Source organism: Anser anser (genome assembly GCF_964211835.1).
Source record: "Anser anser genome assembly, chromosome: 10".
Lineage (NCBI taxonomy): Eukaryota > Metazoa > Chordata > Aves > Anseriformes > Anatidae > Anser > Anser anser.
In genome coordinates, this window is record NC_139730.1 from 18,041,011 (window position 1) to 18,058,223 (window position 17,213).

General features: G+C 34.4%; 1 protein-coding gene across 1 annotated transcript in view; it reads left to right on the top strand.

Annotated features, from left to right (window-relative positions):
• The window catches only part of ADAM10 (ADAM metallopeptidase domain 10), a 49,503-nt gene extending 34,900 nt beyond the window's left edge, over nucleotides 1-14,603 (top strand). The window contains exons 7-16 of the mRNA XM_083851162.1: nucleotides 754-846; nucleotides 1,471-1,654; nucleotides 3,778-3,941; nucleotides 5,518-5,701; nucleotides 6,619-6,769; nucleotides 9,048-9,231; nucleotides 10,447-10,555; nucleotides 10,846-11,066; nucleotides 11,775-11,901; nucleotides 12,354-14,603. Coding sequence (XP_083707288.1) covers nucleotides 754-846; nucleotides 1,471-1,654; nucleotides 3,778-3,941; nucleotides 5,518-5,701; nucleotides 6,619-6,769; nucleotides 9,048-9,231; nucleotides 10,447-10,555; nucleotides 10,846-11,066; nucleotides 11,775-11,901; nucleotides 12,354-12,448 — 1,512 coding nt within the window. The 3' untranslated portion in view covers nucleotides 12,449-14,603. The remainder of the gene's footprint in view (nucleotides 1-753; nucleotides 847-1,470; nucleotides 1,655-3,777; nucleotides 3,942-5,517; nucleotides 5,702-6,618; nucleotides 6,770-9,047; nucleotides 9,232-10,446; nucleotides 10,556-10,845; nucleotides 11,067-11,774; nucleotides 11,902-12,353) is intronic.
• The last annotated feature ends 2,610 nt before the right edge of the window (nucleotides 14,604-17,213 follow it).

Sequence of the window (17,213 nt, forward strand, 5' to 3'; positions counted from 1 at the left end):
ATTCGAAATTTTAGCACAAAATACTATGAGTTCATAACACAGAATTTTCCATACGTCTAGAGTCTGCTATAGTGGAAGGTCAGAATAGCAGCAGTAACTTAAGATAGATGCTTTTCATTTGTCAGCATACCATTACCTGGAAAACATTTGTTGCTGACCATTTGTGACTGAAAATATACGTAGCACATTTAGCATGCTTGCAAATCTGACTTACAGTGTTTGTTCATTGCACTATACATACACAGTTCAGTTGAGAAATATTTTCCAAAGCTCTGAAGTCACCTTCTAAAGTCAGGAGTTCAGTGAGTTAGCATTTTTATGCTCTTGTAAAAGGTAAATGATTTTTTTCACACTTGTTTTCTAACAGAAATGAAATAATAAAGCTCTAAAAAGTATTTTTTTAATACAAAGCTTTGAATTAAGTTTTAACTGCAGTACTATATTGTAGTAACAATAAATTGAATGAGTATCACAAATAAGTATCTGAATTTCTAGTTAATATAAATATGTAAAAGAAATTTAACTTGACTGCAAAAGATTTTGCTTTTACCTGGCATGTTAGCAATGTAAATACTAGGGTTATGAAGTGATTTATTTCCAGTACTTGCCATTATCATTTGCTTATGAAGGCCTGTTAGTTATACGGCACAATATCTTTTATGTAAAAGTATAGACTGTGCAGTTGTTCTTTAAGATTAGTTGGGCATAGCGCATAGATCTTTGAACTGTGGGTACTTTTTTGGTTTTTGACAGATATCCAGCCATGTTAAAGCAATTGACACAATTTACCAGTCAACAGATTTCTCAGGAATCCGTAACATCAGCTTTATGGTGAAACGAATAAGAGTAAGTTGTGCTGGCAATGCTTGTAGCTTCACCTTTTTGCTTGGAAGTGCTATTTGTTCAAAAGACCTATTGCGTTTCCAGGGCTGTTTAGCTTTACTATTTACTGATAGTAAATATGTAACACGAGAGTCTCTTTTGCAAATGGTTCCCTACCCCCTTTATTTGATTTGGTTTTAGTCTGTATTGTCAAAGGCATGCTATGTTATTGTTAAGTTGTAGTCAACTCTTACAAGAATCAACTTAGGTTTTACTAGTATTGACTCCCAGCAAATACTGTATTGCTCTCCAAGGACTTTAGTTCTAAAATAGGTAGCTGTTATTTAGGTAAAATTTCCTTCTAGAAGTGATGATTTAAGAGGATAAATATAAACCTATGCATGCTGATGATAAGGAAAAAGAAAGGAGTGATTAAAGGAGTGAGGATATATTACACAAATGCAATTCTTTATTTTTAGAACGTTTTTTGAAATATTGGGGTTGTAATATGTCATGGCCTGTAAATCTTTAGCAGCATCTTTAACTATTAACATAATAAGGTATTGACAACAGTAAGCATCTTAGCTGGCATTTACAAGTCCATTGAAAACGAATCACTTGTAACAGTTTGTTTCGATTTACTTTTAGATTAACACAACTGTAGATGAGAAGGACTCTTCAAATCCCTTCCGATTTCCTAACATTGGTGTGGAAAAGTTTCTGGAACTGAACTCAGAACAGAACCATGATGATTATTGCTTGGCCTATGTGTTTACAGACCGTGATTTTGATGACGGAGTCCTTGGTCTGGCTTGGGTTGGAGCCCCTTCAGGTAACTGTATCCAAACCTTCAGCACTATGAGATTAAGAAAGTATTGTAGGTACATACAAAGAAGAAAAGTAGAAACTGTCCTTGAAGTTGACAGCAAGTAGACAAAGTCTCTTACAGCTGAAGCCAGTCTCTAGCTGACTTTTCACAATTTTGGCTGGATGTTCTTTGATTTTTGTTATAATAGGAACAGAATATCAAATCTCACTTCAATTAGTTGTGCTGTCTTTCTGATGAGCAGTATCTCAACAATAAGGAAAGGCATATTTCTTTTAGTATACAAAGGTGATATTGGATAGCTTTTTATTTATGACAGGTATGAGTAAATTGACAAAAGAGAAAGAAGTATTTCTGCTATATACAAACAGAGCTCAAAACTATGTAGCTTGCATTTTGTGGTAGAATAACACTGCAGAATCCTTAGTTTTTCTAGGTAGTGTTGGAAGCTATTTGCTTTATTTTTATCCAAAAGTAAAACCGGTGAGATGTTGTTCTGGGAGATACCAGATTCACTGTTCTTGAACTGCTTCTCGTTAGTTTCAATCTAGTTGTGTATTTTGAGTTATGCTGAAGAAAAAAAAAATTAAAACCAAGTAATGGTTTATATGTGCGCAGGATCTTGAGATGTTTGTCATGTATGTATTAGTTTTATAAAACGGTATATTTAAGAGTTGTTAACCTTTAAATTCAAGTAAATAATTATGATTCAGCACAAATTCAAAGTTGTGGAAACTTCACAGAAATCAAATTCAGAATGATCAGTGTACATTCGTTCTACAGCTTAATCCTTGATTACATGGCAGTCACTTGATGGAAGAAATAAGAGATCTCAGACTTTGCATGAGCCTAGATACTTCTGTGAGAACATTATGAAGAGCTTTAACAGAGTTAAAAGTTTAAACAGAGTTTGTGGGGAAAAAAAAAGCAAACATTAAGCCCTTCAAGAGATGTAGATATAAATTATAACCTCCCTTTATCCACTGCTGTATTTTCCTCTGAAGCACATTAGCTAAAGAGCACTGGAGCTATGTGGAGAAATGTGGTATGACAGTCTGCCTTTCATTTTAGAAGAGTAAAATACTCAAATAAGTGTTAGTAGAATATTTGGAGTGGAGTAGGTATGTTAATTGTCACTAATTTTAGTGACTGTGGAAAAATCATAGGAAGCATAATACACAGGTGACCTACATAAATAAGAAACTGAGTCTGTGATGTCTAGCCTAGTACATAGAATGAGCAAACACAGAATGAATTGGAGTGTATATTCCATAAACCCTCTTTCCAAAAAAAGAATTTGACTGGCAAAAGTGAAGTTGCTTTGATACATTTTCATCCTTAATGCACATACTGACAAAGGTTAAATGGGATATTTCATTAAAATGAAATTTTACTCCAGAAAGTAAGGAAAGGCCTTTATAGAGTGGTGTTTTTTTGACACCACTTCTGGCAGTAGTATAATAGCTGAATTTTAGAATGTTCTTAGTGGCTCAGTACAAACTTCAGTTACAGAAAATTTTGGTGAAATTAAAGTCATAATTTCACAACTATTTCAAACAGTAAGTGTGATGTACTTGATTATTGACCTTCTAAATAAGGATCTGGATAACCCACACATCAAAACCATTTTCAGCTTTAAATTGTATGGTGGAAAAATGAGTCACTTCTGCTGACAAGGCTAAATAGCTAATCTTAGGCATTTTTTATAACTGTTCTTGCTGTGATAGATGATTTTCTGTGATTGTACTGTTTGTGTTTGTTTTTTTTTAACTCAGTGAAATCCAATTGGGATGTAGATTGAGAACACCTGTATTGGATGTTGCACCCTGATAGTCCTGTACTGTGGGTATGATAAAATCAGGGCTTGTGCACACAGTGAAAGCCCCAAATAAGTCTGTTCTAATAGCTATTCTGAAATACCTGATTTCTTGTGTGAATGTATTCATTCAGTGCTGAGAGCAATAGCGTGGATAAACTTAATCTACTTTCAAAGTTGGGTTATTATTAATTACACAAAAGAACTCCTGGTCTGTAAGGATCCAATGAGGCAGTGAGTGGTTTCTTGTTTTAACTGGCAGATGAAAAGTACACAGTGTTTAAGTGACTGTTATACTTTGGTCTAAATGCAGGGAGCTCTGGGGGAATATGTGAAAAGAGCAAACTGTATTCTGATGGTAAGAAGAAATCTTTGAACACTGGAATAATCACTGTTCAGAACTATGGCTCTCATGTTCCTCCCAAGGTTTCTCACATCACTTTTGCTCATGAGGTTGGACATAACTTTGGCTCACCTGTGAGTATTACTATTGATCTGTTATTTTCAATAATTTTGAAATGCATGGTTGGTATGATTTGTGAATGGAGTTTTTACTACTTATAAGTAAGGAAAATATGATCATTAAAAAAAAAAACAATAGGTTTCTGAAGTAAGACCTTCTGTGAGTATTTTACAACATTGTTGCACCAGTTGATTTTTGTGAATTGTTCATTTCTACTAGTTCAATGTCTTATAAATAAACTGTAATATTATTCCCTAAAACTTTCATGTTTTTTTTTATTGAAGACTAGGGTTGCACACATTTTTTAAATGTATTTTGGTTTATGCTAGAGTGGAGGAAGAATCAATGCAAAATTGATTAAGATGACACTTTATTCAACGAGGAAAAATGGAATGCCTTTTTTTGTTCAATTATTTTTACTTACAGGATTACAAAAAAATGAATGAAGGAGATTAAGATAACTAGAATGGCATTTTAGAGCAAAATTCTCCCCTCATTTAGGGATATGATTTGTTTGTGACAAACCAAAACCAAAAGGCTTTTGTGATTTTGCTGGACTTGAGAACAAAGTGGAGGGTTTTTTTGTTGGGGGTTGTGGGGCAGGGGCCTGTTTTTTTGTTTCTAACTTAAGTATATAGGCTTTCTACTTTTGGAAGTAATATGATATCAAGATACGACAGAAATAATGAGTTGTTTAGAAACTGGTGCTTGCATATGTATGCTTACTTCATGTACCTTGAGAACATCCATAATACAACCACTTTGAGTGGGAACAATAAGAACAAGTATTGCAAGTATAATTGAAAATATGAGCATGTGAAACTGAAAAAGTTAGTCCTACTGAGTGAAACATCTTTTGGATTAGTTTGTAAGATGCAATTTACAGTGAAATTAAAAAGAACAATTTCAGTCCAGGAAATATGTAAAAGTACACATTTGGTTCTACCAAACTCTAAGTTACACAGTTCTCACAAGTATCTTTAGTTTTAACATATACCTGCTACTTTTAGAGACATAGGTTACATTTCTGGAAAGTTAGATACATCAGAACTGCATTGGAGTTCCTCTTGATCTTTGCAATTTATTTTTCAGTCTCATGGCTAGTATGCTAGCTTTCAGTGTGTCATACTGAATATTAGGCTTGTCACTGGAGGACAGAAACCAATTTCTTCTCTATTCTAAAGTTCTCTTTACCCCTTCCTGAAAGCAAGCAAAAAGATGGACTGCTGTTTCAGTTTTTCTTCCACATAGTAGTTCACCCTTTTCCGACTATAAAGCCATTCTTATATCAAGTTTTTTTCAAGTCTGTTTTCCTTATGGTACGTGCATATGGGGTGTATATTCCCAAGAATTTAAATAAGCTAAAACTTGAAAAAATAGTTGCTTGTTGCTATTGTCAGTAAAACCTTTTTCTGTTTCCTTTTTATGATCTGAAAATACTTACGGTATAAGATGGCGTTTTATGATTAAGACAGTGAGAATTAAAGTTTTGTAAAGTTAGCAAATCAAGTACCTTGTTCACATGTAGAAAAAGCAAGAAATTAGAGAAGCTGTAGCAATATGATTTTTATTTTTTTTTTAATTTTGCAGCATGATTCTGGAATGGAGTGCACTCCAGGAGAATCCAAGAACTTGGGACAGAAAGAAAATGGCAATTTTATCATGTATGCAAGAGCTACATCTGGGGACAAACTTAACAACAACAAGTTCTCTATTTGTAGTATTCGAAATATCAGCCAAGTTCTTGAGAAAAAGAGAAATAATTGCTTTGTTGGTATGTATTTAGCCATCCTGAAAGCAGAACAGCAAAGTTGTTAATAATAAGCTTAATAAGAAATTTATTTTTTTTTAATTACTGAAGGATTCTGTAAATAAAGAATTGAGTTTGAGATCTGTAGTTTTGTGTCAAGTTCTGGGCTCCCCAGTACAGAAAACACATGGATGTACTGGAGCGAGTCCAGCAAAGGGCCACAAATATGATTAAGGGATTGCAGCATATGATGTGAGGAGACACTGAGAGAGCTGAGACTTCAGGCTGGAGAAGAGAAGGCTGGGAACGGGGTGGCTTGTGTCTGTCTGTATAAATTTCTGGTGGGAGGGAGTAAATAAAACCAATCCAGACTCTGCTCACTGGTGTCCAGTGAAAGGACAAGAGGAAAGAGGCACAAATTAAAATACAGGAAGTCCTATTTATATGTGATGGCTTGGGTTTTTACATATGTTTGTTTTCTTTTCTTTTTACTGTGAGGGTGGTTGAACACTGGAGCAGGTTGCTCAGAAGGTTGTGAAATCTTTTCATCTTTGGAGATGCTCAAAACCCATCTAGACAAAGCCCTGGGCAACCTGATGTAGTTGACCCTTCTCTGAGTGAAAGATTGGACTACACAACCTCCAGAAGTGCCTTTCAGCTTCATCCTATTATCACTCCTGGCTTCCTATCTGCACAAGAAACTCCCATTGTTATCAGCAGAATCCTTTTACTCAGAAGCTTAAATTGTATGAACTGTAGGAATGACTAAACTGGGTGGTGAACAAGTAGTGCAAGTTGACTTACTTGAGTCCTAGTCTGCACAAAGTTCGACTTGAGCAGATATTCTCAGTCTTGCCTAGTTGGATGCCGTTGCAAGTCAATATTTTCTTATTTTCATATTCTTTGTACTGCTTTATACAAAATGTACTGTCATTTTTCAGAGTCTGGTCAGCCAATCTGTGGTAATGGACTGGTGGAACAAGGAGAACAGTGTGATTGTGGATATAGCGACCAGTGTAAAGATGAGTGCTGTTATGATGCAAACCAATCGGAAGATAAAAAATGCAAGTTAAAACCAGGCAAATCCTGCAGGTATTGTACATTTCTATTGTAGTACTTTTATTTAAAATACCTCATACAGCGAGTGAGAAGTTGATCAGCACAAGTATGGTATACAATTCTTGGTGCTAATTGTAGCTTGCTTTCCCTTGGTAGTCAAATGACTGTTTTCTAGTGTTTTTATAAACTTACATGATGCTGAGTTGTATCTATGCTAATATATCCTAATACTCAGCACAGACAAGTGTGTTGAAACTTGGTCGTCTTTGTTTGAAATTTGTTGCACAAAAGTCTTTGCAAAAGCTGCATAGTTCAGAAAAACATGACCAGTGTGCTGTTTTTAAGACAGGTACAAGAAAGCATTAATTTCTCAAATAATAATGGAAGGATATTCTGAAGTTGGATCCTTCCTAGTACCATTTCTACGGTGTTGCCTAACTGGAAGATGATTTAAGGCTATACATGACCAAATGTTTTTCTCTTTTTATGCTTGTTCTATAGATGAAATTATGTTTTTAAGTCACCCATATCTTTGCAATGTTCTACACACAGTGATTTATAAGAGCAGCTTTTAAAGATTATAAGACTTTGATGCTATGGTGAAGGTGAAGTACAAGTCAACTACTATCTTTTGGTTACATAACTTAACACAGAGGTTAAATTTTGACCTCATCTAAAAACTTAGATTTTTTTCACCCATGAGCTTTTGTTCCTCTCCAGAGACAGACATAAAATATAACATCTGGTTAGCCAAAGATGAAGAGAAAGTTACTGTTGAAGTCTAAAACAGCTCAAGTTTATCATACAACATGCAGAGTTGTGTTCTAATTAATCTTTCCTGCCTTAAAATATTACCTTTGTCGTCCTGTGAGTGGAAGTAGAAATAACATCTGCTATGAAAATGTATTTGATTCTGTAGACGTGGTAGAAGGACAATTTGTGGTCACAATAATTTTGTATGCCTTTTTTTCCACCTTGCAAATTCTTGTAATTTCTTCTGGGGAAGGAGGAAAGCCTTACATTGCTTTATCATTGGTTTGTAAGATTTTCTTTTATATCGTGCATCTGGTGAGTGAGGAGCTGACTGCTTCTGAGTACACCAGGTGCTGCTGCCACCTTTTCTTTTCTGTCTTCTAAAAATCTTATGTTCAGCTGACTATAGTCTAGCTTTAAGCCCTGCTGAAACAGTCTTAAATATTAGTTGCTGCATCCTTTTTCTTTTAGAATTTCCTTTTTCCAGTTTTATTTGAGATAGAAAACTTTGTGGTTCAAAGATGTTTCCAAAGACTTGTAAAACAAAATCCAAATGTAAGAATGGGTCACATAAATTGCATGTCAAAGTACTAAATACTTTAGGAAAATGTTGGTAGCTATCCAATAGTGTTGTGTATCTTTAAGTCTTTTCTGTGTGACATGAGTGATTTTTATGGCATACCGTAGTTTTAAAATAGAGATAATGACCTCCAGAAGGTCTGCACGATCTTCCAATGTCCACTGAATTCCATTAAGTGCATTGTGAGTGGTGAGTTATAGAATACTATGAAATGAGAACCCAGGAGGCTGTGCTTTAGTCAAGTAGTTATATATGTGTTATAACCCTCACTCTTCTGCTACTTGTAATGATGTGTACTTGAATATAGCTTCAGGAAGAAATGGTTTTCCTGTGGTTGCATCAGGTAGAGTAGGATGATATGCTGGTAGGCCTTGCTATAAGACCCTCAGATACCTTCATGTTGGTGCCAAAAAGTTTTGGGGAAACCTAAGCTGTATGGCTTCTTCAAAAAGTCTTTCCTTCACAAAAACTTTGTAAGCTGCCTGTGATTTCTGATATAAGCTCTTCTGACCTGTCTCCTTTCCTCTTCTCATTTATTTAAACAGTGTAAGTGGTATTTCTGCAGAAAGTAGAAAAAAATACTTGTGGATGTTACATCAGTGACAGATAAATCTTGACTTATTGATTGTAATGAAACTGATACTGTCAAATTCATCAGTTATTCCTGAACTAATTTCATTAACTTTTTAATTTAACATTTTGTATATACAAGATTTGAGATGCTGTTATTTTCTGTATATCTTAAATTAAGATGCATTTGTACTATTTTTCTTATACATTGCAAATGGTTTGATTACTGCCGTGAACGGAGAAGTTGGTATTCTGTGCAGAAACCTTGTTACCTCAAGGGAGGAAAAATATTTTTCAATTTACCTTTTACTTGGCACAAATCATAAATTACTCTGAGAAGGTCTCAAGATGAATATTTCTTCATAAAAGTTCACTTTTTCTTTATATTCATATTTTGTTTATTTCTAGCCCTAGTCAAGGTCCCTGCTGTACTGCACACTGTATTTTCAAACTAAAGACTGATAAGTGTCGAAATGATTCTGACTGTGCGAGAGAAGGAATGTGTAATGGTTTCAGTGCTCTATGTCCAGCCTCTGAGCCCAAACCAAATTTCACAGATTGCAACAGACGTACACAAGTTTGCCTAAATGGGGTATGTTTTTTTGTTCACTTGTTAGGTTTTTTTACAATTATATGTAACTCTGCAGTTGTTTATTGCAAGGCACTACATTGTGAAGTTATATGGTTTCAATATTTAATGGAGAACAATGTAAGAATAATCTTCTTTCAATAGGAATGTTTTATTTATAGATTTCTGTCAAGGTAACTGTGAAGATACGACAAATATTAAGCAACAGCTAACAAGTGTCAAGCTAGCTTTACTATTTGAGAAGGTTCCATTTAAAGTTTTTGTGAAAATGAAGCATACGAAAGTATGTTTTGCCTCCTAGTGATATTTTCTCGTTTTTCCTGAGTCTTGATCAAGGAATTTCTTGCCTTAGAAAATTAGTTATATTACTGGGACATGCTGAATTTGGCCTAATGAAAATATACAGTTCTTCCCTCCCTGCCACGTGCACGTAACACATGTGCATGGATATGGAATTACTCTGAACTGCCATTAGTTTCCTGGGTTATACAGTCCATGGCAGTTATTATTAAAAATGGATGGGAAATATTTTATAAGTTGATCTGTGTTTACTTGAAAGGGGAAAAAAGCAAAAGTCATCCTTTTAAAGAGCTGTAAATCCTGTTGTTCTAACTCTTCATTTTTCACAGTTCACTTTTTAATGAAATAATTAGCTAAAAATCTATTATAAACTTAAGAGTCACTGTGAAGATAGAGGAATTGGCTGCATAGAGTTACTTGATTTAGAAACAAGTTTGTAAATAAACTGATTTTTTAATTTAAGTTTATTTGAAGAGTCATCCCACAGTAATTGAATACACAATATTTCCCGCCCTAAAATTTTTATTCTTATTTTCTGAGGGAAAATATTTTTGAAGACATGCTCTTGATTTGTTTTATGAATCAAGGTTTTGAGTAATCATGTTTGAATGTGAATTACGGTGCATTCCAGTGCTATGAAGCTTTTACAGAGTACCCTAAAAGAAGATAGCGTTAAAAAAAAAATTAAATCACCTTTAAAAATTCTCAAGTATGCCTAAACATTGAAATTGGATAGTTATAATCATTTTTTGTTATATAAACTTCAGAAAAAATTCAAGCTGTTTTTTTTTGTTGTTTTTGTTTTTTAGCATCTCTGCAATTATGCTTTCGGCTATTAAAAATTAGTATCTTCCCTAATGTCAGTTTGCTTAAAAGTGAAATTTATTTCTTCAGTTCTCTTGCTTTTGTCTCAAACAGCAATGTGCTGGCTCTATCTGTGAGAAGTATGGCTTGGAGGAATGTACGTGTGCTAGTTCAGATGGCAAGGACGATAGAGAACTGTGTCATGTCTGCTGCATGAGAAAAAGTAAGATTTGTCTGGATTGTGTAAGCATGAATATAGCAGTAGGTATCTGAGGAATTTTCTGACAGGATTTTTTTATAGTTCTTGTTAGCATGAGATCATACTATGGTTTTGGTTCATACTTATTTTTGGGTAGACATTGCTTTGTATTTTGTAGGAAATAATCTATTTTGTTTTACAGAATAACTTGAAAATTTTCAGAAGTAAATATTTTGAACAATTGAACACTAGCGTATTCATGCACATATGTTTTTAAATGTTTTGAACTAATCTGATTTGTATTCACTTTGCAGTGGACCCAAGTACTTGTGCAAGTACAGGGTCTAACCGGTGGGAGAAACATTTTGGTCGTAAAACCATTACTTTGCAACCTGGATCTCCTTGTAATGATTTCAAAGGCTACTGTGATGTGTTTATGAGATGTCGGCTAGTAGATGCTGATGGCCCTCTAGCTAGATTAAAGAAAGCGATATTTAATCCAGAGCTTTATGAAAATATTGCAGAATGGATTGTGGTAAGTATTTTTGTCTTGCCAGTATAATATAAAATGTTGTTGCTAATCAGTGTTCACAGCTGGTAAGTATCACTATATATGTGCAGTACTTCAGCATTCTTCAGAGTATAAACAGTCCTAGTTTTCACTGATATTTTCTATAAGCACCTTGAGTGCAGCAAATTGTTTAACAGATGGAGGGAATGAAAACAAGTGTCTTGAGTAAATATTTTGTCTTAATACATCTATTCAAACCACTATGTTTCTGTGTTAATGTTCATATTTTTTAACTCACTGTATTTTCCCATTTTAACTCTTCATATTTGAATATTCTGTTTTCTTTTAAGGAACTGAGTGTATTGACCTCTAGCATTTCTGATAATTCATTTTTCTAGTAATAGATTGGGTGGGGGAGCTGTAAAGAAACATATAGCTGCCAGGTCAATGTTATATAAACTATTGATTGTTTTAGGCTTATATAGCTCTACTGTAGTGCAAGTACCTTCTGAGAGATACTCTTCTGATAACAGAATGAATCTTAAGGGGTTTTTTTGGTGTGTAAGAACTTTGACGACTTCTTTTCTTTAAAATGTTAGGCTCTTTTAGGTGATGTTTCGGTGCTTTTCGATGACTTTTTAAAGGCAAAGGAGAGCCGTATTTAATGACTCATGTCTCATGTGCATGCATGCCTTTCCTTCATACAAAAAAACATTTTTTAAATGTTTTTAGGCTCATTGGTGGGCAGTATTGCTTATGGGAATTGCCCTGATCATGTTAATGGCTGGTTTCATTAAGATATGCAGTGTTCATACTCCAAGCAGTAATCCAAAGTTGCCTCCTCATAAACCACTTCCAGGTAAGCAGAGAAATGTTTTATCAACTCAACTGTTTTATTCTGAAGGGGAAATTTCTGGTGTCCCAACCAGCAGTTCATTGCCTAGCACTATGAAACTCGAAATGGAATTGTTCTACTGGCATGAATTCATAAAAATGTAACTCTTGCCTTATTTTCCTATAATACATATCAAAAGAAAGCATTGAAAAGGTTTTCTGATTCTGAGTTCCTTGCATTTCTTATTTCATGCTACCGTTTGTAAGAATTTTACTGTTGAAGGAACTACTATTGCGATAATAGAATGTATTCTGTAAATATTCCATGCATTTAATCATATATTTAGAACCTTGCAGGTCTAAATCTGAAGCTTTTCAGAAAAGTGGTTATATTTAACCTCTGTGGCCAGGGCAACTTTTCTGGAGATTGTTTCTTCCTTTGTATTTGTTTTAATAATTTGCCTTTCTTTGAAACAGGCACTTTAAAAAGGAGGAGACCACCACAAACCACTCAGCCACCACAGCGGCAAAGGCCCCGAGAGAGTTATCAGATGGGACATATGAGACATTGACTGCAGCTTTTTGCCTTGGTTCTTCCTAGTGCCTACAATGGGAAAACTCACTCCAAAGAAAAACCTAATAAATCATTGTCCCCAGTCAAACTCTGAGAAATTGAAGAAAAAGGCATGATATGCCCCTCAAAGCAAGTGGAAATGGTTAATTTTTGAGTGAATCTTCCAGCTCAAAAAGAAGAAAAATGTTTTTCTTGCATACTTTTAATTTAGTGGCACAAAGTCCTAGAGCATCATGGTTCTTTCCCCCTTCTGTGCTCTTCATTGCTGCATTTTCTTCACTTGCAGGCAAATATGGCTGTAGTAAAACTTCTATTCAAGAATTGAAAAAAATATATATTTTTCAACTGCCAGACAAGGCTAGGAAGCTAGACCACCTCAACATTGGAGACATTACTTGCCAATGTATATACATTGTTATATGCAGACATGTATTTCTTACGTACACCCGTACTTGTGTGCAATTGTAAACAAGAGAATTGCAATATGGATGTTTCTTTGTATTATAAAACTTTTCCGCTATTAATGAAGAAATTACTGTTTAATTGACATACTCAGGATAACAGAGGATGATGTGTGTAATGGTCAAGGATCCTGTGATGCTTTACACAGCAATTGTGAATCAAACTTTTTATCATGATCGAAGTTGTTTCAAGCACTCATTTCATCTTTTATCAAACAGCTGCTAAGCGATAGCATACAAGATTGAATGATCTTTTAGAGATATATAGCAGGTGTGCAAACTTTGCTAATGCCAGAATGTTTCAAAATTGTTTTATACAAATGATTTCTTGTAGCTCAGCATAAATGTTTTTAATTTGTCTGATTATTCAGTTAAATAATGAATAGTTAGATGTAATATTTCCATGCTTTAGTAGAAAATTCTGCCTGTTATTCAACTTGTTTTAAAATTTGCAACCAGTTCATTTCGGATCTTCAGCTATTCTTGCAGTATGATAATTAAGTTCATGATTCCGAGGGATGTGGAAAGAAAGAAAAGCTGTAGTTTATTTTCTTTTTTAATTTATCAGATATTTGGATAACTTTTCAGCATGATACTGTTGAGTGATAACCACTAAAGTAGTGATTTGCCCAGCTATTGTGGCAGTTAAAATTGTAGTTAGGACTACCAACTTTCTCAGAAACATTTTATAACAGTAGTGAAGTTCAACAGCACAATGTCCCATTCCAAAGTTCGTATTACGAATGTAAAATAATTGGCTTTTTTAAAAAGAGAAAACAAAAGATGTCTTAAGGTGCTTACTGCTATGCAGGAGATGAAAGGGGGCATTACAAACAAAATGTTTAAGCTCGTGATATATTTATTGCTTGTTTTCCAAAAGCACCCAGCTAATTAGAGGCGCAAATGGCTATAATTTTCCTGGCTTTGCTTAGGAGAAAATTTACTAAGGGTTGGACAGGCTTCCTTTGTTTGTTTTTTGTTTTTGTTTTGTTTCTTAAGAGTATAAGGTTTACACAATCATTCTCATAATGTGACGCAAGCCAGCAAGGCCAAAAATATTACTGAATATAATGGGATCTCTTCCTTGTAAACTTGTACAGTATGTGGTGACTTTTTCAAAATACAGCTTTTTGTACATGGTTTAGAGACAAATTTTGTACATGAAACCCCAGTCCAATAGACTATATAAATAATTCTAAATGATCTTAACTAGTTAGAAGTGTATGTAGTTGCTTTTAAATCGTTTTAAATACATTTGTTTTAAGACTGTGCAAAAATTGGAAGTGGGTTTGCATTTCTAAAATGGTGACTTTTCTTCAGCAAGAGTTCTTAGTAACTTCTTGAGCGTGGTAGACTTTAACATGTAAATTTTTTGCCTGTAATGTTATCCTGTGGTAGGGTTTTGGCAGAGAAGTGCTGCCCTATTTTATTTTGAGTCTAAGTTAAATGTTTTCTGAAAAGAGAAATGTGCACTGAACTCTCCACTGCAAGTCAAGATGTGGTAAATCAAAAAAAAGTTCAAGGCAATGGAATACTACTGTCAATTTCATGTCCACTGTGTTTTATACAGTATCTTTTTTGTTCACTTTGGAAATTTTTACTAAAATTGCAAAAAAAAAAAAAGTATTGTGCAAAGATATGTAAGGTTTTTTGAAACTTGAAATGCATTAATAAATAGACTTGATGAAATCATCTTCTGAAGATCCATTTACTTTTTGAACCCTGAAAGCAAAAAGGAATATACAGATTCTGGTTTTTTGTCTTTCACTGTAAAGGGGCAGGTGCACTGAGAAGTCATTGCACTACCTGTATAATCCCAAAGTGCATCTCTGTTTTCAAATCTTGAAGGTAAATGCAAAAGTAAATATTCTGTGTAAACTTTTTATGGAAAAGCCCTTAGAATGTCTTTAAATTACTTCTATTATCACAGAAATAAAGCTTTATTCTCATCTTTAAAATGGGAACTCATGACTGTTGGGGTATTCAAGCCTGGCACCATAGCTAGTGAATAATACTTTGTGAAATAAGTTTATTGTTGAGGAGGAATACCTCAACTGACATACCTACAGTGTTTTGAATGCACAGTTAATGGATCAGACTTTCTGAAGGATCAAAACTTCAAGGTGCTTTAAAACTGCCAGGCTGGGTCTGTGTTTTTCTTTTGTAGTGTATCATTGATTTAAGTGATAAGATGAGCTGACAGAATTTGGATTTTAAAAGCAGTCTTTCATTCTTAGAGCTGTTTGTTAAGAATAGCCTGCTCAGACATCTGTTTCCCTAACAGGACAGCATATGCTTTGATTTAATCAAAGCATATTCAGAGTTCCTTCCTTACAGTACTTGTTTTCCCTGAGTTTTTAATAGAAGCGTTTCCCCTTTTAGCTAAATAGCAATGTTAGGGCAAAAGGTATTAAAAGAATCACTTGGACCAAATCCCTTCTGCATATCAGTATCGTAGATACCCAATAGATTTGATTGTGGTTGTATTTAAAGTTTTACCTTGGGTTTCAAGCCAGAGGGATAGAAATAACGCCTGTGCATATAGAACACAAAATATGTGTATTTCTTTAAATGTGTTTGGGGAAACCAATGAGAACATAAATGGTTGTTTAATATTTGACCTAATAGCTCCTAGTTATAGCTATTCACTTAATCTTATTTCTTAATGCTTTATTCATGAAACATCTCTGTTTGTTGTCGAAGCACGTATAGTCAGAATTGAATGAATGTGAGAAGCACATCACAAAGTCCTCTTAAAGAATGAAACTTTATTTGAACTGTAAAGACTATAAGTCAGTGAAATAGTTTGCCTTTTAATTAAATGTTCCAATATTGCTTTCAGGGAAAAAAAACCAAACACACACAGATTTTACTTCAGAATATTGGATGCCTGTTATTACACAGAGGTGATTAAAAGCACAGCATTCTTTGCCATTCTAAGCTGTGCTTGTGCTGACAGAGGTAGGCCTCTGATGGCTTTCAGGGTCTCAGTTCAGTTTCTGGAGTGATACAGGGTAATTCCAGTGAGCACAAAGTAAGGCACCACTATAACCACTTGGAATTGGAGGTATAACCTTGACATCATGTTCTGGCTATGTAAGACTATAAGTATGCTGCAACATAGGCTTAATGTCAATTTTATATCAGAAATTAGTGTAATGGTTATCAAAAAAATTGGGACAGAATTTATTTGGACATACAATTTCTAAAAAAAAATAAAAATAAAGACCTAAAGACCTCAGAATAAATTTATTTGTATCAGCAAGAGTTTAAATATTGAATGTTCTCTTAATTTTTGTTTGACTGTAGAGGAGTTTTTAAAGTGTGTTATCTGAGGATATATTGGCTTGTTGCAGTTGAGCTAGAGAATATTTTTCCTCAGAAACTTTAAAAGTCCCCAAGCTGCACTATTCCCATTGTTTGGGTTTCAGCACATTGTAGATGTCTTTGACCTTTTTTTTCCCACCTGCTTTACCTCAACTAACGCTTTCAAACTTTTTTCCTACAGCTAAGATCCCTTCTTATCAAGTAAGTGATACTAACTTTACTGTCTAAAATATTTTTTAGGTGTTAGAGTGTGTAGCTACAGAAAAATCACAACTTGAAAGTCTGTGAATGTGCATATGTTACACCATAGAAATTAATTTAGAAGCTGTATCAACTCTTGAATGCTTTTTCTGGTGTAGTGCAATGCTAACAACTGCACTGAAAGGGAAGCACAAGCCATTTCTGAGTAGCCTCTTGCTCTGTAATCCTTCAATATCTTCTGAACCAAAGCCTTTGAGGAGTGGGGCAGGATTTGGTTCAAGAAGCTAACAAAAATCACAGCTTTTAGAAAGTTGGTGATAACCAATGTTGTAGATGCAATTACCAACATCAGTATTTCAATTCTCTTGTAAATAGAAAAATATTTTATAAATAAAAATAATAACTCTGAGCATGATAAGTAAAAGTGGCTGATTTTTTACCTTTTCCCAGAAGCAAAAACTGAATTCCAGAAACAATTGAATTCTGCAAACAATCTAAGGAGAGGCATAATTTGAGGTATCTGGACACACTTCACCCCATGCCCCCAACACCCACCCTACCTTGTTTTTCATTGTGCTTTACTGATCTGCTCTTGGAAAATTGAAATGCCTTTAGCTACGCACGGAAGTGACCACATTGAAATTTGCTTTTTTTATTGTCTTCGGGACAGAGTCCATCTTAACTTCATTCACCTTAAAATGCTGTCACTTGGTTTCTAGCTATTAACTCTTTTCAAGGCTGGTTTGGTTTTGTTTTTGTTGGCGGTGTTTTTTT